At 37.5% G+C, this 26,548-nt stretch overlaps 2 protein-coding genes across 4 annotated transcripts; one reads left to right on the top strand and one right to left on the bottom strand.

The window, feature by feature from the left end:
• The first annotated feature begins 615 nt into the window (after nt 1-615).
• Nucleotides 616-16,511, top strand: ndrg1a (N-myc downstream regulated 1a). Of its 3 annotated transcripts, none has more exons than XM_079829929.1 (16): nt 616-855; nt 7,965-8,036; nt 8,150-8,185; nt 11,185-11,290; nt 11,412-11,532; nt 11,618-11,680; nt 11,770-11,830; nt 12,038-12,124; nt 12,212-12,268; nt 12,365-12,468; nt 12,557-12,619; nt 12,697-12,748; nt 12,869-12,916; nt 13,298-13,333; nt 13,605-13,656; nt 15,155-16,502. In XM_079829929.1, the coding sequence occupies exons 1-16, from the start codon at nt 844-846 to the stop codon at nt 15,391-15,393; spliced, it is 1,209 nt and encodes a 402-aa protein (XP_079686055.1). In that variant the 5' UTR covers nt 616-843; the 3' UTR covers nt 15,394-16,502. The 3 variants fall into 3 exon arrangements, with proteins under 3 accessions (XP_079686055.1, XP_079686056.1, XP_079686054.1); XM_079829930.1 differs by lacking the exon at nt 616-855 and adding an exon at nt 4,039-4,487; XM_079829928.1 differs by lacking the exons at nt 616-855; nt 7,965-8,036; nt 8,150-8,185 and adding an exon at nt 10,439-10,705 and having other exon boundaries at nt 15,155-16,511.
• Nucleotides 16,443-23,074, bottom strand: ccn4a (cellular communication network factor 4a). Its single transcript, XM_079829931.1, has 5 exons — nt 22,843-23,074; nt 21,003-21,294; nt 20,500-20,754; nt 17,407-17,600; nt 16,443-17,311 (listed from the first exon to the last, which is right to left on the bottom strand). Exons 1-5 carry the CDS (start codon nt 22,888-22,890, stop codon nt 17,012-17,014), a joined length of 1,089 nt encoding a protein of 362 aa, XP_079686057.1. The 5' UTR covers nt 22,891-23,074; the 3' UTR covers nt 16,443-17,011.
• Between the last annotated feature and the right edge of the window lie 3,474 nt (nt 23,075-26,548).

The following is a 26,548-nucleotide window of genomic DNA, read 5'->3' on the forward strand; positions in this document are numbered from 1 at the left end:
CGCCCATCATAGACGCACCGTCACGTTGGCCACGTCTTCACGACGACTCACGAGGAGCCTACGTGAGGTCATCCACGTTTGACACACCTCAGTAGCGAAGCAGGTGGTTTACGCTGGAGAGCACTATTTAGTAAGCACTAGTGTCATCCTTTTAGTCAGTAGCTACAGCGTTTCTACTGTCCATCTCATGGCTGAGCCTCAGGGCTTTAACTTGACGGTTACATCATTTAAACCCATAATGCAAGATTTATAAAACCACGAATAAAATAAACTTTATTTATTTATCTTCATATGACAGATTATTAGGCTGCATTTGTGTCCTCAATATATTTTCTGATAAAGACTTGACCTTTCGTTTTAAAATAAGTTAACTTTGGTTTATGATCATGTGATCATGTGCCTTTGTTTTGATGCTGTGAGCATGTTGTGTTGAGGAGAGTAAAATCACACGAAGTCCTATGACTGGCTATAAGGTCAAAAGGTGGATAAAATGATTAACAGAGAGATTGCACTAGCAAGGCAGCTGTGTCCATAATCTATCTCAGAAATGGAGTAATTATTACCTCTGCCTTTGGCTCCGGTTTACCGTAAAATCAGTGGGCAAGTCATTTCTTCATTGTGTACTCATTTCGCTTTATTTGTTCAACCTGCAAACTAAAACACTTGTATACTTTCCTTCAGTGTTTATTCTTATAACCACTGTAAAGCACGAGCTTTGCAGAAGGGCAAAACATCTCATGTATACGATCAGCACTATAAGGTGATGCTTCCATGGGATTTGTGGAGCACCCGATTTTCAAGCACTACTAGGGGCCTGCGGAACCAACCTCTCGGATGAACTAGATGAACCAGAAGGTGAATATCTGAACTTTTTTTTTTTCTTTCTTTTTTCAGAAATATCAAAGACAATTTTACTGTTTCCAGTAATATCAATATCTGTGGCCCTCCTGTGGTGCAGCAGTCCTGTTTGGCCTCAAAAGTTTCCCCATCTAATAAGATACATGGGCATATATACAGGGTAGCCTATACTATACACTTATGTATGTTGTCAATTCATGCATGACAAAAATAATTAGCACCTTTCTTAGACTGTTGTTTTGCAGTCAAGCAATATTTCAAACCTAAAGATTTAGTTTGGACAAGATGGTTGCTGGTTACCTTGTAGTGTCGCCTTTGGCAAGTTGTTAGTGAATGAGTTTAGGTCCTGTTTTAAAGGTTATTTTCATGGAAAACAAAACAATGTCAGGTCAGAGCAATTTTCCACTTCAGTAATTGGTTGCATCTTATCAGCAGAGGCAATGACCTGTAGCAGGAATGCTACAATGTTGCCAGGTCAGAGTAAAGTGGACATGGTGGAGCAGAAGGGGTTTTCATATAGGTGGCCCTCTGTATCAGGTGAATTAGCTCTGGTACAATAACACTAAGGAAATCATTCCACTTTCACCAATTGGTGAAGATGAATCTGTGAAAATAATTCACGCAGAGTGGTTTATTTGGCCGGGGAACAGCCCAGGGTGTGTCTGAACAAAACTGCTGTGAGAAACGAAGCAACAATGTCCTGTGGAATATCTAGTATTTGTAATACTGTAACATTACAGAAATAGTCAGTAGTCAGAAGGTAGTACATCTAGACCAAACATTTCTTTCATAGTGAAGAATTATGCCCTACGATTTATGGCTGTAGTTATTGAGTAACTTTATCATACTAAGCATCAAAGTGAACTGAGTAATAAAGTGCCATTATAATTGTTTTTCCCATTGACAAGGATTGATAATGAGATAAACTGATTGAAGATCAGATACTACAACAGCCTCTATCTGAAATGACCTCTAAAAATATTATGCCTGTTCCAGTGGCACCAATGGACTGCTAGCAAGCACTTCCTCACAGCTGAGACAAAGATTAAGACTTTTAGCAATTGTAATTTTTTGTAATTTAGTAAATGTTGGGGCGAGACTTCTTTTGCATGGTCGGTTGTTTATATAGTCTATGAGTTGCTGTGTGTGCTGTTCCACACCGAACATTAATACATAATCCATAATACTTTGATCGGACAAGCAAGAGTAGTGTCTGTTGGCACATCATTGCCTAGTTTATCATTTATTAAACATCTACTTCACGGCCTAATTCTGCAACTTGGTTATTTCATTGTCTGTGAATGAAACCATCACATTTTGATGTTTTATCCCCTGTTTAATACTAACAAAAATGCTAACCTGCTTTAACGCTCCTATTATACATTTTCAATGGTGTTTATTGTCATTTTGTAACTTTAAGACGTCCAATTATCCCCTTTAGTAAATCAGTAATAAATGACATTGAACTGAGCACCCCTTCTGAGGACCTACGTGATACGTGGTTGAGGTGAGGCAATGCTGAGCGCTGTCTCATGACATGTGGATCTGAATCATGGCTTAGTATGATTCATACTACATCTGACTACTGTTATTGCCTCACACACTGCATCTGCACTAAAGAGGTTTAATGCAGTTTAAAGTCGGCATGAAACAGAAGTTGCAATTAGTCTTTTCTTCTCTATTGTGGCGTATATCCGAGTGAAAAAAAAATGTAGGGCGGGACTTGTTTGGATGGTTTTGAGGAGCAGAGAAGAGATGTCATTGGAAGTGGGAGTATTTTGATTGAAGAAGTGCACATGAATTTACAATTTACGGATAAATCATTTATAATAAATTCTGTAATATTTTATAAAATTTTATAAAAAAGATTTCATGGGGACTTTAAACTGATTGAGACTATGCATGTTAGATCCTAGGTTTGAAACAGGATATTACTAATATTATTGTTTAAATAATATAGGTTAAAGTGTAAAATAATGCCTCATATAGGGGAAAGGTTTGGTCTGTGAACGTTGTACACATTGTACAATTAGACAAGTCAGCAACGACAAGGGAAAAAGGCAAGAATCTTCTTTTCCCTTGTTAGTCAACATTTCAACGCCAAACTAGCTACCATTGACCTTTCAAAACTGAAAGGAAGGCGCGTAGGCCTTTAATACTGTTATATAGTGATCTGATCCAATACCAGCTGTAATGTTCATTTGGATTATGTGGGCATGTCGGTATGGTTTAAATGATAACATAATGACTGTTTTGTCCTCTTGTTGGATTGCCACTGCAGAAAACAGCCTTTGGGTTTGAACTTCCTTTTATTAGTTTGATTCGTCTGATGCCAAGAGCCTGTAGGGAGAGAGGTCAGTGTTTTATCTGTTCTTTACGAGGAGTCCAATAACCTCAATGTTGTGCAAACCAGATACAAGTTGTTCAAGATGAATCCTGCTCTGTATTTCAAGTGCAAGGACATGAATAGAAGCCAATGTCATGAACCCAGATTTTATGAAAAACAGACCGAAAAGACAGAAAAGTGAGAAATCTACACATTTGACACTCAAAGAAACCACAATTTAACACAAAGTTCTGGCATAACTGAATGATATCCTTTACAACGTGTGCTATAATATTTCATTTAAAATGGCTGAAAGCTAGTTAGTCCATTTCTAATTTATAGCTAGTCCCCCCCCCCCCCCCTGTATATTAAAATGAGTGTAGCACCAGACTCCATGAGAAACTCTGTTCTGAGTACACAGAGATATGAACATGTCAGGTAAAAGTCCACAATCCTTATCAGTTATTATTCACTTTAACCTAGTTTAGAACCCTAGGCAGTCTACTCTTTGATTCGATATGTATTTATAAATCTTAAAGTCGTAAAAGTTAATCTGTTTAACAATGGTTTCAGTATTTTTCCACAACACAATTGGACATGGCAGATTGCCCAGCTTTACACCAAACAACCTAAAAATACCTGCAATATGACAATTTTGATTTATGAAAAGTCTCTCATTCTGATCATAGATTTAGAAGTAAATTCTATCTGCATTTATTTTGCCGTTTAATTCAGTTTGCGGTGTAAATGCTGCTTGAGAGTTGATCAGCATATTGGTAGTTCCACTGCAATGTGTCCATTGTGAATGGGCTTGTTATCACTGCCTCATATTAGCTAAACACAGTGAAAGCATTGTGTTGTTAGAGAGGACACACACACACACACACACACACACACACACACACACACACACACACACACACACACACACACACACACACACATCCACCCACAGGCATGCACTCCTCTGAACAATACTTTATTGATGCAAACTTAACCAGTTTTGAAAGTATTAGTTAGTATTAATCTTGCAAGGACATACAAATACTTTTAATGTGAAGGAGGAGTCCTATAATCATTTTCCCCAAGAGAACACTCATCATATATCGCGTAATGCTGTGAAAGAAGGCATGACTCAGTTACCCAATAGAAGGAGGAGTGGGCAGGACTGTCTAAACACACTTCTTTATAATTGCCTGCCTTCTACATCCTGTCGCGAGCAGCACGTAGTCAATTGTCACCCTCAACATCTGCAAAAAGTTTTGTTGGACTTTCTTGTTTTTAATTTTGGGACAATCAACCGGTAAGTCATAAAAATTGCTATATCATTCTTTTCCATTCTTTTTTATGTTAAAATATTGTCTGTTTCTTTATCTAATAAAACCACAGACCGTGTGCAAACATCTCTGACATGATATCGAAAAATGTATTTATCAGCGTTTGGAAAAAAAAAGATATCCGGTATAAAGCGTTTTAATAAAACATTTAACAACAACAAACAGTAAAATGTAAACATTAGTATGCGTTTAAAAAAAATTTGTTTATCATTACGCGCGTGCGTGTGATTGGCTGGCTGCACGTGCAAATGTCAACAAAGCAGTGTGAGCTCGAGGGGGAAACAAATATGAGAGTACGATATCTACAATAGTTCTCACTTCACTGCACATTTTGTATGTCTTTTAGTTACATATCTGTCAAATAGCTCAGTTAATGGAGCTTTCTCCTAATGAACTTGAATCAGGTGTGATATGCTAAAATAAGCAGTTGTGTAGGTCACTGAGACCCGAAAAAAACCCACAGTCTAGACCAAAGTAACTCAATTTATTTAGCTTTAAAGGTTACATTTTTTTTTTCACCCGACCTGTCTAAATTACATATTTTTTGTCTGATAATTTACATTATCAGAAATGCTGACTATTTGTATTGCTTCAGTTTTTAGTCACAAATAGGTACAATGCACTGTTAGACATTTGTGAAATACTAATAATTTCAAAATCCAGCTTACTTGTTTACTTATTCTTAAAGCAGACCATAAAGACTCAAGACTACTTTGTTGCCATATAACTTTGACTTTGTTTGAATAGTATAGCTATACATGAATGTATGCATAGAATTAACGCAAATATGGAATTATAAACATTGATATTAAATTAGGTATGAATAGAAATATAAGTGACATGAAGTGATGTGATGTGACGTGAAGGCCAAGAATGGCAACCCAAATTCTGTGTTTGTCCTCTGCATTTAACCCATCCAAGTTAGTGCCCACACATGTACTGCAGGCGGTGGACACACACGCCCGGAGCAGTGGGCAGCCATTTGCAGTGGTGCCCGGGGAGCGATTGGGGGTTAGGTGCCTTGCTCAAGGGCACCTCAGTCGTGGGCATTGAGGATAGAAGAGAGCACTTGTTCATTCACTCCCCCACCTACATTTTTCCTGCCGGTATTGAGATATGAACCCACAACCTTTGGGTTGCAAGTCCGACTCTCTATCCATTAGGCCCTTAAAATAATTCAATATAAAGCTCGGGAAAATGGAAATTTAGTGCTGCTCAGATGCTGATGCATATCATTTGCACAACAGCAAAGAAGCATCAGAGCCACTTCTGATACTAGGTCCTGAGGTGCGTCACAGATGTTATTTTTTTAATAATTATTTTATGTGGCCTCCTCAGAGCAGGCTGTTTATAGATGCCTTTACAGCAGAAACATCCACTATGTAATAATGACACAAAGGATAATGTATTAAATATGTATATCAATTATAACGTTCTATTAGTGTAACCATATACATGGCTGTAAAACTTGAATAGGAAGATTAGATAGTGTTATAGGTCAACAAGTGTTATTGCTTAATTGGAGAAGAACATTTGTACGAATCCAGCACCCCTGCAGTGATCAATCTGATACATTAATGTCAAAATACAAATATAAACATATAAAACACAATATAAAAATATATGTCTATTCTACACATGCTTAATTCAGGCTTCTGGTTTTAGATAAATTGTGGATTTTATGATTCCCAAAGATAAGGAAACATTGTTTCTGCAGATGTCTGGGTTTAACCCTGATGATTCTGGAACTGTGATTCTAGTTACATTTGCAGACGCAGTTAATTTGGAAGTCACTGCAGTGTCAAGGGATAGAAATGGTTATGGGAAGTGAAAGAAGCATTTCCCTCTCCTCTGTAGGGTGCAGCAGCGATGGTGGTTCCAACATAAACACAGTGTCTGATATTGATGCAATATAGCAACCAAAGTTAATGAAAACAAATACATGTGCATGTTCATACAAATATGCAATGTGTCTGTTATCAGTTCCAATATGTATTTTAAGAGATTAGTAAGTCATAATTACATTGTAAACTGAAAAAGAAACCTGGTCTGGAGAGGTGGACAGGTGAATTACAGGTGGACGTTTTGAAGTATAGCGAGTGTTTTAGGTATGGAAAGGGTAGGATCTGTCCTTATGTTACTGCAGTTTATATCCTGCTGAGACATTACTGCCACTGCCAGCCACTCCCAGGTAAAAGATTAGTAAAGAGAGACCGTAAGACAGATGGCTTAAAAACAAGCAGGTGACCTACTTGCTAGCTTACCGTTACTTGTTAACTTTGCTTGTATTATTGATTATATATTAAGAAACCCCCCCCGTCTCCTATTAAGCTGATTTCTAGTCATTTCAGTTCTCACATGATTCTGGTCAAGAATGTGTGTAGGGGGCTGCTGTAGAAACCTCAGCAAATGATGGACTGCACAATCATGCTTTTTGACCCACAGAAATTCCTCTTGATAAACAGCTTGGCTTGGTTCCTAGAGCTCGTCTGTGAATCAGAAAATCAGTCGCTGCTTTTTTAAAAGGGGCTTGGTACAGGAACACTCCTTGAACCTGTGGGATGATAAGACACAAAGGCATTCATGCTGGTTTTGGAGCAGGGCTGGAAAAAATGGCTAATGTTTAAGGGGTGGAGGGACTGCAAGAGCCATGGAAGCAGCTGTGTCTGTGGCTTCCTGTGTGTAGCGTCCAGACCCGCTACAGAGGAAAAGCCTGACATGTGACCTTTAGAAACCTCAGTCAGACAAAGAGCCTGTTCAAGTTCTTGTTCAATTTGCATGCACATCAACATTCAAACTGTCGTCTTTTGAAATGCATGACCTGCATCATCCAAAAACAAATTAAGAAAAAATTACGATATAATAATAAAAAATAAAAAAAATAAAATACTCCAAAATTTCAACAGCTGGATCTTCAGGATTTTTATACTGAAATTATACTAAATATAACATCATTAATGAATATATTGTATAATTTTTGTATATTTTGAAAATTGCGTTCTTTATTCTTTATAATATATTCTATTTACATTTTATTTTCTTGATAAATATATTCTTGATAGCGCTGGGACAAGGAGCAAGGGAGGAGCTTTTCACTGCACTACATTTAATATATGTACAGTATGTGAGATAAAATAACCTTGAAAATATGAAACTGTAAATGAAGAAATAAATACTTTGTCATGACAGTGACGATGTTTAAGGCTTTTAAGCAAAACAAAAGAGCAAGGAAAATGCATCATATCTTATTTTCTTGATTCCAATCAGGAGATCCACTCATAAAGTTGTTGTAAATAGCCGTTGCCAAAGTTGAATTACACCAAAACAAAAACATGGCACTTGTAATACTTCCTTCCGTGACCTTGATGAAGTTTGCAGTAAATTATTTGAAGTGCAACATCCTTAAAATTGCTGTGTTTATGTCAACTTTTTCCTACCTCTAGGTGTCCTTGCTGAGAATGGATGATATCCAGGTAGTTGAGTCGAAGCCTCTGCTTGTGGACAGGGACTTAAAAGTATGGGAAGCGCTGTTGTCTTGATCAAGATTTGTAATTAATGTACAAATTTAAGCATGAGAAAGTAGTGAGCATATATAGTGTTAACATACACTGTTTCTCCTCTGTTCTAGGGGTTAAGGGAGGCTGTCCAGCAGCTGGTGATTAAGGCAAGAATTTCATTTTTATTATATTTGTATGGTTTCCTGCTTCTATTATTTTACTAACTAACTAAGGCTACACACACACAGAAATGTTCATTCAAAATCCATTTAATAAAAAAAAATCACTGTGACCACTGTGCTGAGAGAGAGAGAGTTGAATTTTAACAAACCTTTATTACAAATACAATTCATGTAAATTACAATATGCGTATATAATAAGAGCAAACCCAGCTCACAAGAAGCGTGTAAACACCAAATCACCTTCAAATACTGAACACTAGGCTTCACTGCAACACCAAATACCTTCAAAAGTGATGAGATCATCCATATGTTTATAGAAAGTAAAATCAATCGATATTCTTGATTGGACCATGTTTGAAAACATAGCAACTACATTATGCCCCAAATTCTGCTCAACTTTCTTTCTCCTACTTACATAAATAGCCAATTTTGCTTGGCCTGAAACAAAATTTAGCAACTGGCATACAAATCTTCTTTTCCTCGCATATTTAAAACCCAAAATGAATAACACCGTAGAAAAAGTTTCATTACAACTACGAAAAATATTTCCTAAAACCTGGCACAATTCACAAATGCATGAAACATTGTTTCTCTCTCCGTACAAAAAGGACATTCACACCAATCTCAGGATTGAAAATTGAGATGAAAGAATTGACAGCAACAGCGCCATGAAGAATTCTCCACTGCAAATCACATGTTTTTTAGTCAACGGTGGTTTATAAAGTGCTCTCCACTCAGGATTTCTGTCCAAATTCAATAAAAAAATAAAAATCACGCCATGGAGAATGGAGTTTTGTTAAAATTAATTACACAGTACTGATACAAAGCTTTCCCAGTACTTGGAACAAAATTATGAGTTAAATGCTTGCGTAAAAAGATAGGCCTTTAACTTATGTGTAAACTCATGTATGGAAGATAGGGAATTTAGAGATAAAGGTAGACTATTCCATAGCCTAGGGCCAGCAAACTGCAAACGCACGGTCACCTCTCGACTTCAACCTTGATCTTAGATGGGACTGAGTATTATTGTTTGTGGACCAGCGTATTCAAGTTCAGACAAATAAGAAGATACCGGACCATTTAGGGATTTAAAAACAAACAGCAATATTTTAATTTCAACCCTATAATGCACTGGCAATCAATAAAAAATCATTAAAACTGGAGTAATATGTTCTCGTTTACAAACCCCAGTTAAAAATCTGGCTGCAGCATTTTGAACCATTTGAAGCCGTGACATAGAGGACTGGGATATTCCAACATATAAGGAATTACAAGAATCCAAACGAGATAAGACGAAAGTATCTTTTTCAAGATCTTTAAAGGATAGGAAGGACTTTACTATGGACGGAAGTTGTAACTGAAAATGTGTTGCCAGTCATGACATCGTGGCATTACAGTAGTACTGATACAGTACCGATACACATCCAACTTGCCTTTCGTGCTGATCCTCACACAGATTAAAGTCCTGAAGTTTGGGTCATGTGTTTAATAAGAGTGTTCAGCCTCTAGACGAATGACGTGGGCTGCCGAGGGACACACCTGCCATCTGCCTGAGGCGCTCACGTAGGCCTCGTCCCGTTTAAAGAGATTAGTGACAGTAGGAAGACGACATATGTTTGTGCTCAGTCACTATACAAGGCCGAGCACAAGATGTTTATGTCCTTGTCAGTGTTAAAGATGTTCGATGTAGCAGCTTGTGCTTCAACTCGAGGCAGCTGAAACTAGTTTCTGCAGCATCAGCCAGTTGATCTTTGACCGGAGGCCTGCACTCTAAGACTTTTCTCAATGACTCTTGCAGTGCACGGTGGTTATTTGTCATTGTTTGTCACTAGTGTTAAATTAACTTGAAGAAAGTTAAAGTTCAATCCGTTGGAGATGATTTATGATTTGTTGGTTTTAGTGGTTATACAGCTTCCATTTTTAAACGTGGGAAAGCGGATAGAAATACAGATTCTCATTGGAAATGTTATGTGGTCTTTCCAAAGTAAAAAGTTAAATGAGTTGGGGTTTTTTTAGACTGAAAAAAAAAAAATATATACCATGACCATGTGACCATTCTGTGCTGAGATTCTATGTGGCTCAATTGCATTCTATTGCTGATTTACTTGAAGACAACAATTATTCAATAACAATCGTAATGTCAATCATCACGTTATAGTTTGGCTACACTTGCCCAGTTTCCGATGGCCTAGAGTAGGCTACTCCAAGCACCTGACACATGCTGATCCAATTTACGGATGTCGTTAACTAGAATTAACTTGTTTTGATCTTGGTGCAAAGCATGCTGGGAGGATGGGGCTTATGTCGAGCGACATCAACAGGGGTATAAAACCCTGCGCACAGATGAATATTAGCAAAGTGCACACACAGGAGCTTACTTCCAATCGGATCTTATATTCATTCTCTTCGCTACTACTAATTACTGATTTACTAATACTTACTAAACTGGCAGCCATGGTTCTGGAAGACTCCGATATGGAATTAGTATTTGAGATTGAAGTCGCTGTGAGTAGAAGCATTCATCTTGCTTTTGGCTTATACTTTTTAGGGATTTCGGGACTTTCTTAGTGGTTCAAAGTGTTTTGACCGAAGGGAATTACTGTGTCAATCATAATTAGGGTTTAATGCTTTGTGAAATTGGTAGATGCAGTTGAGCATTATGAAATCAGACAGATAGTTTTCATGGACTGTGAGCTTTAGATTTATAACCAAAGTGCATAGAGTGTGGAAATGTTTGCAGGTGGTCTGTGGTTCATTTGCAGACAGGTTTCGACTTGTGGTTGCCCTCAAATGTTACATTAAATTGCATGGCTCTGCATTATTCTGTTAAAATGGAAAAGGTGTTAATTACACAGAAAAAAAACATTCACAAGTTGTCGTTGAGATATGCGCTGTTGGAGTAAATTGTACCGCAGATCAGATTAACGCTGCTTATGATGGTTCAACAGATGCTGATAAGCGTTGTTTTGCTATGTTGCATGTAGGAACATGATGTGGAGACTCCATATGGCAGAATCCACTGTACCATGAAAGGAGTTCCTAAGGGTGACCGGCCTGTCATTCTCACCTTCCATGATATTGGACTGAACCGTAAGCTGTTATATATCTTAAACAGTATCTCCAGTCATAAAACTGTTGAAAATGTCCCCTAAATTTTGTTGTTCTTCAAAAGGATAAATGCTTTAATGAATATATTATGCTTCTCCAATAGACAAAAGCTGCTTTGAACCCTTGTTCAGCCATGAGGATATGCAAGAGATCATGCAGCACTTTGCTGTGTGTCATGTAGATGCACCAGGGCAGCAAGAGGGGGCTAACACCTTCTCCACTGGGTGAGTTACATTATATATAGACGGATAAGTGGATATCTATAAATTAATGCAGAACAATAATAACATACTTTATTATTTTCTATAGATATGAGTACCCTTCCATGGACCAACTGTCTGAGACTCTTCCATCAATCCTTAAACATTTTGGGTGAGGTGTTTATTTTATTATTGAACAGTTTTATAAAGATTCCAGTTTTTTTTTTTATTATCCTAAACTGATTTTCTTAAACCCTACAGACTGAAGAGTGTGATTGGCATGGCTGTTGGAGCGGGTGCTTATATCCTTGCTAAGTTTGCTGTGAGTTTGATTTCCTTTTTGATTATTATTAAGTGATTTAATTAAACCAGGATAAAGAGCTAAAAATCTTTCTTATCCAGTGGATTTTGGCATTCATTTAGCTAGTTTAGCTGCTATGGAATGTCCCTAAAAAAGTGCTTGACTTGCAGTTTCTTTCTTTATTAAATGTGTTCAGATGTGGATTACAAATACTGTTTTCTTTTCTAGTTGGATTACCCTGCTATGGTGGAAGGCCTTGTGCTAATAAACATCAACCCATGTGCTGAGGGCTGGATGGACTGGGCAGCACATAAAGTAAGTGCTAACCACTAAAATGTATAATTTATATAGTGTTTCAGGCTTTTGCGTCTGTCATGGGCTCATTATTCGCATGACTTACAGATCACTGGTTGGACTCACGCCATGCCTGACATGATCATCTCTCACCTGTTTGGAAAGGTTGGTCAAGTTTAATGTCGGACCCAATCTAGGTAATTTTTTTTTAATTAATTGAATTTATACTAACATGAATGGGTTTTATTATTATTTCTCCAGGAGGAAATCCAGCAGAACCATGACCTCATTGGCAGGTACCGTCACCATGTTGTGAACGACATGAACCAGTTCAATCTGGAACTTTTTGTCAAGTCCTACAACAGGTAAGCATAATACCGCTACTAAAACGCCTTGTTAGAAAACAACGTTCATCGGCATAACATTTAATCAATGTTTTCATCCACTTCACAGCCGGAGAGACCTGGAAATCGAGAGGCCTATCCCCGGTGGCCACGTCAATGTCAGAACTCTAAAGTAAGTCTGAAAGTGGCTTTTGGAAACTTCTAGACAATGCAGGATGGATTTCCTGTAGTCATGACTTGTGTTTTCAGGTGTCCTGCACTCCTGGTGGTTGGAGACAGTTCCCCTGCAGTGGATGCTGTGGTAGGTTTAAGTTTAATCCAGGACTACTTCACTATCATTGTCAAACTTTAAAAAAAAAAACATTCAAATTTAAACCTACACACTGTTGCTCCAATTTAAAATGTTGTTTTTTCTCTATAGGTTGAGTGCAACACAAAGCTGGACCCGACCAAAGCCACACTGCTTAAGGTGAGTGGCCTCCAGTGAAGCTGGCAGGTATTTTTAGCCCACATGGAAAAGTCGGTGCTGATAAGATTCCGATAGCTCAGCATTATCTAGTGACTAATTTACCCAGGTAGTGCAGAAGCGGTCTACATCGGCCAGCTTCGGGGCTGAATCTTTCCTCGGCTGACCTAATTTTCCACAGCATGCCCTCAGGTAGACTAAGAATTAGGTTTAGCGTCCGAGATGGCCTTTTTATCACAGATAAGTGCTGAGTGCAGTGGAGTTAATGGAGCACTAGGTGTTTTAGACACCTGTGTGAATGGCAGGCACAGAAATGAGAAACAAGCAGTGACGCATTTGTGTTTTCCCTGCATTTTAACCAACGCTTGCCTCTTCTTTCTTCAGATGGCTGACTGTGGAGGCTTACCCCAGGTCGACCAGGTGTGTATTTATAAAGTTTATGACCATTTAGATTCATTTGCAAGTTTGCTCAAGGTACAGGATAATCATTAGGGATGAAGCGCGCACTAATCTCATTACGGACAGCAATGGCACATAGATCTAATACTCAGCTTGCCACCTGCTGCTACCAGCTGTTAGAATCCATCCTGTTTCAAAACACGTACTTAGTGAAATCTGTTTTCCACCTCGACCTGATTAGCTGTTTTTTTGTAGTCAAACAAACTGAATTCTCCTTTCATTGTCTCCGTAGCCTGGGAAACTAACAGAGGCTTTCAAGTACTTCATTCAGGGCATGGGTTACAGTAAGTATTGTTATTGTCTTTTTGTTTAGTATAGTCTCTATTTGACCGTACAACTGTGTCTTTATAAAGAATACCCATGGTGCATTGCCTGAACTCATTTGTTCATGTGAAATTCCTATACAACAGTAGCAAAGAACAATGAGTGGGCTGTGCTGCCCTCTAGAGGTTTGATTTAAACTTCAACCTGACTTGCTCAATTTGACCTTTTCTTAAAGCTACACTGTGTAACTTTTTTAGTTTATTCTTAGCTAAAAACACTTAGTTCTTTCAAAAATATATGTGCTCATTAATGTATATTTACTTCTTTCAAGTAATAAAAGTATTCTCGTAAGTTTATAATATGCCATTGAAAATACATACGGGCGAGGGGTTCGAATGCGGGTCGCCATGTTGCCCCTCCATCTTGAAAGTACATTAGCCAAAGAGGGACATACCCGTAAATTCAAGCTTCGCCTTTCGCGTTTTAACACTCGATGGCACAGTGTCGAATGTGGACGAGGTCAAACTGGAAGCCATGTTAATCTTGGACTAAATCGGCCACCAGAGTTAAAACGAAATCGGAATTGAGAGGAACAGAAACTAATATTCACTGGATGGTCATATACCTTTTCACCGCTAGATGGGGGAAAATATCACAGTGTAGCTTTAAAGCGAAGTGTCTAATTTCTGAACAACTTCGGGATTAGTGAGTTAAATGAATACTTTTATTCATCAAGGACAGTAAAGTAAGTGACAGAGACATTTATAATGTTAAAAGACATATTTACATTTTTTTCTTTTTTATCAAAAAGAAAATGCATCACAGTTGCCACAAAAATATTAAGCAGCACAACTGTTTTCACCATTAATAATAAATGTTTCTAAATCAAGCATATTAGAATGATTTCCGAAGGATCATGGGACACTGAAGACTGCAGAAAATTCAGCTTTGCCATCACAGGAATACATGTAATTTTAAAATATATTAGAGCTGCAGTAACTTTTTGCGCTCTAGCGGTTAATAAACAGAAGTGCATGCGTCTTGCGGAAGAACATTGCAGCCGGAGCTACTTCTCTCTGTTTATGTCTATGGCGAGTCACGCAGGGACTGTGCTCCTCTACAGCGGTTCCCAAATATAGCCCCAATATAAACACTTATTATAAGTGTACCATAATGATTCAGGGTAAGACAAAACACAGTTCGGAAAATGGATTCATGTTGTACATTCTCATTATATAATTTTTGCAGATCTTGAAAAGATACGGACAGCAGCTTTAATAGAACACAGTTGCAATATTTCACAATTGTACTGTGTTTTTGATCAAATAAATGTAGCCTTGGTGAGCAATAAGGGAATTCATTTAAAAACATAAAATATATTACTGACCCCAAACTTTTGAACAGTAATGTTTCTTTATATTAATCTTGGATACATGTAATGCATACATCAGATTTGATGAGCAAATGCAAAAAAAGCTTTAAAATATGTATCCTAATCGGTCTTCCTCTGCCTCTCAGTGCCCTCTGCCAGCATGACCCGCCTGGTCCGTTCCCGCACAGCATCCGGATCCAGCATCACCTCCTTTGATGGCAACCGCAGCAGGTCGCACACCAACGAGGGCAACCGCAGTCGCTCCCACACCAACGAAGGCCGTGCTCGAGCCCACACCTCCGAGAACCAACGCGGACGTTCGCACACCGACAACATGGACAGTTCTGTGGACCAGGCTCCCAAGTCCACCGAAGTGTCCTGTTAGACTGGTGACCTCGTCTCCGGTCCATCTCACACATGCATTAACCTCTCTGTTCTGACTGTGCTGCGCTGCCACTAACTACACACGCAACAAGACCGCCGCATGGCGCGGTGCTGTGCAGTTTCCCTCAGGGGTCTTGCACCATTTTATTAGTCAGAGAGCATTTACGCCAAAGTGTCTTGTGTTTAAGACGATTTCCTGGGGAAACGCTGAGAAAGGTGTGGCTAGGGTGGATGAAGGACAGGATGGAGTTAGTTCTTTTTTGCACCCTGTGCAATGGCTTTCTTGTTGTTGTTAGAGGCAATGCAGCACATAGACATTGTGATGGTCATCATCTTCAAAGTATATTGGGCACTGAGAAGGGCACATGTTTGTAAATTTAAGTTGATCTCTAGTCTGCGAGTTAATTTCTTTTTCTCAAGTTATTATACCACACTTTTACATGCTAGTTTGAGTGCATCATTAATTTGTATAATCTGTATATGTTGAAATGGACCTCACTAAATGGAAAAGGGATTGGTTGACCAGAGTAGAGATGGTGGTATTTTTTTTTTTCTTTTTCATGATGCTAACCTACCTTATAAAACTAAGGTATAAGCTCCTAATGTGTTGATTTTATTTTTCCTGTGTGTGTCCCTTTATTTTGGGTTTTATTTGCGACTCAGTAAATTATGCTCTTAAAGCAATTTTAAGCGATTTTTATGGATCAAATGTTTTAAAAATAATCTTAACATTAGTTTAAATTCAACAAAAACTATTTGTAGATATAAGGATACAGGAAAATGACTGTATATGAGTGATTTTTGTTGTTTTTTTGTTTGTTTGTAACAATGGTGATTTCTATGCAATCAAGCACAACAGAACAAAAAGTGCCATGGAATCCTCTACTTGGACTGGATGCTTTTTTCCTCAAGGCTTTGAAAGAATAAAGCAAAGAGAGATAAATATAAGCAACACACCTGCTCTTCCACGCACACTAAAACAAATGCTTGCAGCTTGATAAGGCACCTCGCTTTGTAAAGATGTAAAACAACATGATGCACTGCATTTTTAATGGAATAACAGTTTGTATTTATTTAAAAAAATAAAATAAAAAGCTGGTTACTCTTTTTTGTCCGTGTTTATTTGATAATTGTGTCCATACACAACATTATAGTATATGGAAGGTCAAACTTAATAAGGCAGACCTCGCTGTAAAGACTACGGCGTCATTTAAGAGCATAAATGTAGAAAAGAAAGGTATGAAATAACAAAAATCTATTTAGATTTCTTCTTTACATAGACTGCATAAATTAAGACTTCTAACTACAGAAGTCGACAAGACCTTGTCTTTTTACATATGTATTACTTACATAATTTGTACAAAAGGATTTATTGGTCACACTGTAACAGAAACTGTAATAATCTTGGTTGAAATAACCTAACAAATGTGAAAAATTTGGTTGCAAGAGGCCACATAGTCTTAAAATAGCATATATTAGGATATGTCAGTTTATTAAAATTTTTCCAATAGGAAAAAAAGTCTCATAAGAAAGAATGATTATTAACCAATAAAAGAAAAACTAAATCTGTGGCTTTTACCCAAATCTTTATATTGTCTTTTCTGCAAGGTCTTATACACTCAGTTTCCAATCTCACGTCTCTCATGGTACTGCTCTAGATCTCTAAATATGTCATTGGGGTTCTTACAGCTCAGGTTGCAGAAGCAGGCGTTAATCCACATGACCTGCCAGGTGAAGCCGGATCCGTTCGGGCACTCAAAGTCGACCTCAACAGTCTTAGATTTGAAGGGGATGCAGCAGCGCTCATCAGTACACACTCCACAGTATTTGGGCCAATATGTTTTTGTACTAGTGCAGCCAGAGATGGTGAAGTTATCTGGCCTCTCTGCCTTGTAGATGTTCAAGCACTTCTTTCCAGGCTTGTGGAGAGTCAAAACATATTCTTTCATATGACAACTGAAAATGTTAAATTCATCATATTACAATAAATCCTGCGTTTGTGTTCTTGCTGTACCTTGATGTGCTTTGTGATGTCCACTTCGCAAGGCCGGATGTTGCAGAGTCTGCTCTCTTTGACCATCTGACACCGCTTGTTGTTGTTAGTTATGCGTAAAGACACTCCACGGCCGCAGGTCTTTGAGCAGGGACTCCAGGAGGATGTCTGGGTCACACAGTCTTTGTGCCAGCTGTCATTTATACTAGACAGGGCTGTAAGAATGCAGAGAAAACAACGAACGCTTTCTTCATTCATGAGTTTTAAAAATGATTTAGTCTACCATTCAAGTTGGGTGGTCAGCAAGGATGGATTAAAATGATCAAATGTGACAGTAAATACATTTATAATCTTAAGAAATATTTCTATTTCAAATAAATGGTGTTATTTCGAACTTTCCATTCACCAAAGAATCCTGAAAAAAGTTCATTACTGTTCCATGCTTTTAACAATAATAACAAAAATGTTTCTTGAGCATCAAATCAGCATATAAGTATGATTTCTGAAGGATCATGTGACACTGAAAATGCTGAAAATTCAGCTTTGCCATCACAGGAAAAAATGACATTCTAAAATGTATTTTAAAAAATGTTTCTTACTGACCTCAAACTGTAGAACGGTAGTGTACATTTACATTATATTTAATATGATAAAATATAATTATATTACATTTAACCAATCATGACAACAAAATGTATATGTACTATAGAAATTTCCATGACTTTTCCAGGTCTGGAAACCACAAATTTCATATTTTCCACAGTTTCCACGTAATATTCTGTAGGCAATATTTTTTATTTAACCCTTGTGCATCTTTATGGACATTTGTGGCTTTTTCAGTTTTGTTTTTTTGATAACTTTGCCTGTGTTAACTGCATAACATTTTTATTTTGCACCCCCATTTCCTTTAAATAAATCTATTTTGCACTAGATAGTTCCTCTCAGCGCATTTTGAAAAAAAATGTCCCCATTGAAACTGCTACAAAATTTTAATCCCATTGCAATTTAACTATAAAATTACGCAATCTTAGTTAATATGCTTTTATTCTGTTGGCATGGCTTCAAATTTTAAATTTTGACAATTTTTTTTACCAGATGGTGCCATTTTTTCAGGTTTGGCCTATAAAGCAAATACTCACTTTGTTCCTGTTTTCTGGAACACTTGGATAAATTATGCAGCTATAACTGTGTGGGTGTATTGGTATGTATGTCAGAGAGTGGTTTGTATGTGTGTAATAAAAAAAATTGTGTGTGGGTGTGCGTGCATGTGCTTGTAATATCTGAGAGAGAAAAACTCAACTGTACTGCAAATCACAAATCCAAACACTGTGTGTATCAGTGGAGTTTTGATGGCATCTAATAGGGAAACTTTGGCACTGCGCCCAAACAAACTGACTGAAAGCTCATTTTTTGAGATATCAACCTCAAATTTGGAACTTTTTTAGATTTATGGCTTTGATTTTCTAGCAGTTTTAGAGTTCAACATGTTTCATAAAAATATATATTTTATATAATTTTTTGATTTCAACAATAATCTGCCAATGGTCTTCTTTAAAGGGTTAGCTCACCCAAAGATTAAAATAATGTAATTTATTCCTCACCCTCATGCTGTTCCACACCTGTAAGACCGTTCATTCTCGGAACACAAATGAAGATATTTTTGTTGAAATTCGATGGCTCAGTGAGGCCTGCATAGTCATCAATGTAAATGACACTCTGAAGATCCATTAATGTACTAAAAACATATTTAAACCAGTCCATGTGAGTACAGTGGTTCAATATTAATATTATATAGCGACGAGAATATTTGTCGTGCGCCAAAAAAAACCTAAATAACGACTTATAATAGTGATAACCGATTTCAAAACACTGCTTCATGAAGCTTCGTAGCGGAAACGAACCAGCGGGTCGATTCAGCGGATCGGAGCGCCAAAGTCACGTGATTTCAGCAGTTTGGCGGTTTGACACGTGATCCAAATCTTGATTCGACTCGCTGATTCGTTTCCGCTCCAAAGCTTCAAGCTTCATGAAGCAGTGTTTTGAAATCGGTTATCACTATTATAAGTCATTATTAATTTTTTTTTTGGCGCACAAAAAATATTCTCGTTGCTTTATAATATTAATATTGAACCACTGTAATTACATGGACTGATTTAAATATGTTTTTAGTACATTAATGGATCTTGAGAGTGTAAATTACATTGATGCGTATGCAGGCCTCACTGAGCCTTCGGATTTCAACAAAAATATCTTAATTTGTGTTCCGAAGATGAACGGACTTACGGGTGTGGAACGGCATAAGGGTGAGGAATAAATTACATTATTTTCATTTTGGGTGAACTAACCCTTTAAAATGAGACCCAACTTAAGTTTGTGCTTTCAATATAATTTTTTTATGACCTATGTGTAACTTTTTTTGATTGATGCACAAGGATTAAATAATAATATAAACAAAAATAACTGGGGGGGGGGGGGACTGAACTGTGAAGAAACATCCCTATATATAGTGTGGAGTATTTTGTGGTAAAGGATGCTAATCACAACTATTCTTCTCTGCTCAGAATGGCTGCGTCGGAAACCTGGAAAACGCCTTCAAAGGACACATTTCAAGGCAGGAAGGCATCAAGGCACATCGAATTTTAGCTTCACTTTCTGTCTCCTGAGAGCCCTTCATCTGATTGATTTTTGAAGGCAGCATAAATGTTTCCATCGCTGCCTTTGATATCCCACAATCCTTTTGATTTCCATTCAGTGACAGTTGAGCTTGAAAAAAAGATGGCGTCCGAAAGTTGCGTTTGCTGGTCAGTTAGTGTGTAAATGTACGTTTTCGACCAAAATGTTCCACTTCTGATGTCATTTTTAGCAAGACATGTCTAATGTAGTAATTCAATATTTGTTTAGTTCTCACCAAAGCTCTCTATTTTGCTGTACATGATTAAACTGTTCCACTGTTTCAGAAGTCTGTCTGAAATTAGTTTTTTGAGGTGCCTTCATGCACAAACTCTGCCTTACAAGCCATCTTCTGATAAGGCAACGAGGCAACAAGTCAGCTGCCTAGGTTTTCGAACGCAGCCAATGAGTTGCAGGAAGAACGCCAGACACCAGAGATCATACCGGCCATTGTGTGTCGTGGCGCTGTCTTGCGCCCCCTCCTGGGCTCGTCACAGATCCACAGCTCACAGCAGCGGTTGGGGATTTTAACTCGCCGTGGGTTCTGGCACCAGACCCTGGGGGGCTGAGACTCATTACACAGCGACACACATCCAATCGCCCCATTTACACACAGACACTGGTATTTGCAATTGGGCTGAAAGCTCTGGCCGTTGCGATAGATCACACCATCGTGCTCACAGCCAGTGCCTGGCAGATCTGGATAGCGAAAAAGAGCAAAACGAGTGAAGTACAGTTGATCAAATCCATGCTGGATACAATACCAAGAAAAGTATGTGATGCTTTATGGTGAAACGTATGCTAAAAGGTAAAGAGAATGTATTCTGCTCAGCATTCCTGGCTTGGTTTATCTGGGTTCTGCCGCCTTAATCCAAGCTTTAAATCTTCTAATCTAAGAGCGGAACACAGTGTTAATAAGAAAGCTGTGTTAGTACAATGACACTTACACGCACATACTCCTTTTTCGTACCTAGGCTTGTCTGTGCTGTAATCACAGTAAAGGCCACGATGATAGTCACAGTTTTCTTTCTCGTTGCAAACCTCCCCCACCTGTTTGGCACATTCTCGGCAACAATCGCAGCCGTCCGTGATCAGGCTAACACCTGGCGGACAGGTGGGGGGAGTTTTAGGGCATTTGCAGGGCCATTGGCAGTACCGGGTGAGGTTATAGGGCTCCGGGGCCACGGGCTCTGGTATGGACAGCATCTTAGAGGAATCCTGGGCAAGTGCCCTGTGAATCTATAAGACACAAGTCCCAACAGATTCCTGTTTCTGACACATTTAGGCGTTTGTTTCTTTCCCCCTCAAGTTCCCTCCTGGCTATACAGAAATTGTGAAAAAATGGGTCGGAATGAACCGTTTATATATTCTCAATAAATGATTTAGTCTTAGGTGACACACAGACAAACGTCTTCATTTGTTGTTCTTTATCTCAGACATGTAAAGACCTTTCAATTGAACCTCTCAATGCAGTGCCATTTATAATCGGAATCTATGTAGCTTCATTACTCGCCAATACATGCTATATCTCAAAGCAATGAAGCAGTTCTAATGACACTTTCCTGCATATATCAAATTATAATAGCTGTAGACTTGTTGTGAGTTAGTGGATCTCATTTGTACTGGCTAATCATTGCACATCAAGTCAAGAAACAAATACAGCTAATGGGTAGGTAGATAAAGATATTGATCTTATGGTAGCTAATGTCACTTTCTTTGTAGTCCATCAATTATGGTAGTCAAACTGATGTAAATAATGGAGTTTTAAAGGACAGGTCATGTTGATAAATGAATTTAATAGCAGGCACCTCTCGAAGTTGACTGCTTTTGTTTGATTAGCATGATTGATTGCTATGGCAACACACACACACCAAGCAAATCAAACTGGTGTCTTACAGCTGTAGGGCTCCTTAACCTTTGACCTCTTGTGGCCTGTGTGAGAGTCGGAAGGTGGAAGAGCCACAGTTGCACATCATTAAGAATGCACTCAGTGTTTCAGTTCTATGTATCTAAAACACAGAGGGTGGCTGTCATGTTCGAAGACAAAATGGAGCGAACTAAGCTTTAAAAAGTTTTAAATGGTCAAAGCAATAAGGGTATAACTGAATACTCGCTTGATAAACATGTTCGTTTCCGTCCACAGGGCGGCAGTATATACTCTCACACATGACAATGTCATTTGTTGTCATTGCATTCCTTAAATGCGTGACACATTAGGTCATTGGTTAAGAATGTCTGTCACATAGAATTAAACGATCATTTAAATTGACATTTAAATTTTTAAATCTGAGGGAAAAATGGAAAATAGGGGGATTAGAATATCAAAATTGTTAGTTAAACGTCTCATTTATTATTAGGGAGTAAAATAGTTTTGAAAATGTAGAATTTTGAGCTGCTGTAATATTTTTTCTAATATTTTATTTTATTTTACACAGACCGCAGAACAAAAATAATTTAATAAATGTTTTTGTTTTTTTAATTAAAATTCAGGTATATGCATAGGTAAAACCAATTGTAATGTGCATACAGAACCTTTCTATTAATACACATGTAAATATTATTCATTATATATAGTATGTTATAGGGTATAAATACGAGTTGTTGTTAAATTGTCTCTAACAAAAACCAAATAGCTTAACTAACTGCAGTGATGAAACCATCCATCTCGTGGCTGATGCACAAATAATTCTGGGCATGCATTGATATAACTGCATGAATTTCCCCTTAAATTATCCAGATAATGTGGTTTACATAAATAAATAACCCATAAATAAATATGTTTCTTACCTGTGGTACACAAGCAACTAGAAGAACCCACATCAGAAGCCAAGTCATCACTGATCCCGAGTGATAAATGCATTGAATCCAAAGTTAGATAGTGCTTAAAAAATAGCCCATACACGAGCAGGATCCATTCATTTGGTGACCTGAGAGTATAGCGCGCGCGCACATGCACATACACACACACATACACACACCGCGTTGCTGCTGCTGTGAAGTGTGTGAAGTTTTCACACTCAATATCCTTAATGACGTCAGAACCGAAATGCTCACGTGATTTGGCCAGCGTGCAAATATTGTAAACTCATCCAAGGTGTTTCATTACATCTTAAAAACATTTATATGGCTATTATAGGCTATGTTTATGTGTGGTAATGTGAAAATTATTTTTTGCACTGTTTAAAACTGTTGAAAAGTATGCATACACATGGCTAAATCCTCCAACTATAATAGCCTGAGAATGGCAGATGCACAGAAGCACATTTTTGTCTTTCTCCGTGAGAACTTTATTCTCCGAGGGGAAAAAAGAAAGAAGGAGTGGGCTTAAATAGAAAAAGAGTAAATGTTCCCTTGCTCTTTTCATACTCTGATATAATGGATATCCACTTGCCAGTGTACAAAATACCAATGTGAAGTTCAAATATCACTTGTTGTCCCAGAAGAGTGCTGTATTTCATGTTTCTAAGGGAATACATTACAAAACATCGTCCTCGTGTGCATCTCTCCCGTCTGTTAAACTGACCACTTATGGTCTCTTTAAAATAGACTTGAGTTTATTGGCAATAAATAGCACTTTATTCCACCTGATGGCCAGATTGAAACAATAGCCATGCACATTGATGACATCATTGTTCTATAGCTCAATACATTAACTAAATTAAATTAACGAAATGGAATCTACTTGTTGCTTTGTCTTTGTAGCTAAAAGTCAGGTGTTGTATGAGAAGTGGACAGGAGGAAAGACTAATGATGAACATGTGAGAACAAAGAAACTGTTATTTCTAACACAGAGCTACATAAAGGTCACTTGCTTCAGTACTTCAGTGAAGTGGGTTATTTTAAAGGCAGGTAAGGACATGCACAACTCAAAGATCTATGGCAACCCCCCAAAAAACATAAACTCTTCTAAACTAACATAGCAAAACATTAAACACTACTAAATCTCCCAGTTATTATTCATTTTGCACAAAAAACCTAACATAAAACTTAATTTTAGTATTCACTGTCCCTTTTGAGTGTCGTGGCAAAGCATGCAATAAATCCCAGCCCAGTTTCAGTTAAATTTAAGTTAGTCTAAATTAAAAGAAGTTCATAAAACTCAAAACAATGAAACAATTCAGATTTCTTAAAATGTATACGTTTGTTGAACTCAAAAGAAAAATAAAGTTCTAAATACTCATAAAAGTCAATTTGATTGAGATAATTTATTTATCTTTAGTTACTCAAACCAATTAATTATATTGAGCGTTAGGATGTACAGTGTAGTAATTGTTGTTCTGCTACAAAAGGAAAGTGCACTTTGCCCTTTAAGGGATAGTTCACCCAAACATTTTTTTTTATGTTTATCTGCTTACCCCCAGGACATCCAAGATGTAGGTGTCTTTGTTTCTTCAGTAGAACACAAATGAAGATTTTTAACTCCAACCGTTGCAGTGTGATAGTCGTATAATGCATGTCAATTGGGATATTTTAGAGTATGAGAGCTATGAGAGTAAAAACACATAGACATACGAATCCATATTAAACCATGAACAGTATTTATGTTATTTTTTTACCTCTTATCAGACAAATGTCATCTAGTATTCCCAGAGTCATAACTTCCGGCGAATAAGGTCAAAATACTGGCACGATCAAAGATATATATACGTAGATGCCTCATTCGACCGATCCGCGCAGGCACTAATGAGGAATCTATGTATATATCTATGATCGCGCCGGTATTTTGACCTTATTCGCCGGAAGTGATGGCGCGGGGACGGGTGATGCAGAGCCATAGAAAAATATGAAATATATTTTTAAATATGGATATTTTTCTTACACAAACGCATCGATTTGCTTCAAAAGGTCTTTATTAACCCCCCGGAGCCGCGTGGAGCACGTTATTTGATGGACAGATGCATTTTTAATGGACTTCAAAAACAGAGCAACTATTACTGCCATTATAATGCTTGGATTAGACAGAACATTTTTAATCATGGGCTAATTTTCATTTTTTTGTGAACTATCCCTTTAAAGAGGATGAATTGTAATATATGTAAAGTTAAACATTGTAAACTCTCAATCACAAATTCAATTCACATTTATTTGTATAGCGCTTTACACAATACATATCGTTTCAAAGCAGCTTCACAGAAAATGCATGCGTCTATACAATTTAAAAGTGGTTTGTCCATGTTATGTATTTCAGAAATGCACATATATAAAGCACACATATGAGCTAACAATGTATTATTAATCAATATAATAATTAAATTAAGGCACAGAAATAAGTGAGATAAGAATACATGTTAATGATTAGGGTATATAGAAATGCGTGTTGACATCTGACATAGCAGCCTTTGTCAGTGAGGAAGTGTTAGGGTAAAGAGAGAAATGGTTTGTTACAGAATATTAATGAACACAAATGTCCATCAGCTGACTCAAAACAAGATTTCTATTCCTATGTTTTTTTATTCAAATACAGTACTAAGCCTTAATTAGACTGCATTCACAGCTCTTTTATCAAAACATTCAGTGCCAAAAGGGAAAAGTTCACTTAAATCTCTCTGCATTCTTTTTCTCTGATTGCTTTTGATTAAATGTCCAGTCATACCTCACTTATAGTGACAGCTAATTTGTCATTCCAGCATGAATGTGAACAATAACAATGTGTTCTAATTGAAAACTCAGATTCCACTGAACATTGGCTCTGAGTCAATGATTTGTCTTAAAGGGATAGTTCACCTAAAAATGAAAATTCTGTCATCATTTACTCACCCTCATGATGTTCCAAACCTGTATGAGTTTCTTTGTTCTGCTGAACACAAAAGAAGATATTTTGAAGAATGTTTGTAACCAAGCAGATAGAGCAACCATTGACTACCATAGTAGGAAAAAAATTACTATTGTAGTCAATAGTTGCTCTATCTGCTTTGTTACAAACATTCTTCAAAATATCTTCTTTTGTGTTCAGCAGAACAAAGAAACTCATACAGGTTTGGAACATCATGAGAGAGAGTAATTGGTGACAGAATTTTCATTTTTGGGTGAACTATCCCTTTAAAGGAGTAGTTCACTTTAAAAGGAAAATTACCCCATGATTTACTCATATAATAGCCGGTCTGCCGGAAGCTAGATATTTTACTTTATAAAGTTTCAAATATAGATATTTTTCTTACAAAACCCCATCAATTCGCTTCAGAAGGCCTTTATTAACCCCCCGGAGCCATGTGGAGTATGTTTATGATGGATGGATGCATTGTTTTGAGCTTCAAACTCAATGGACCCTGCCACTGCTATTATAAAGCTTGGAAGTGTCAGAATATTTATTAATATAACTCCGATTGTGTTCATCAGAAAGAAGAAAGTCATATACACCATGGCTTGAGGGAGGTAATTTAAAGTGAACTACTCCTTTAATAGGAAAAAGATCAACATAGTTCATTAAACTAATCTTTATTTTATTTTGTGCCAAATCATTCTTAATTTCCAAGTTTTAATCAGGCAGCACTCA

Source organism: Gobio gobio (assembly GCF_949357685.1).
Source record: "Gobio gobio genome assembly, chromosome: 11".
NCBI lineage: Eukaryota > Metazoa > Chordata > Actinopteri > Cypriniformes > Gobionidae > Gobio > Gobio gobio.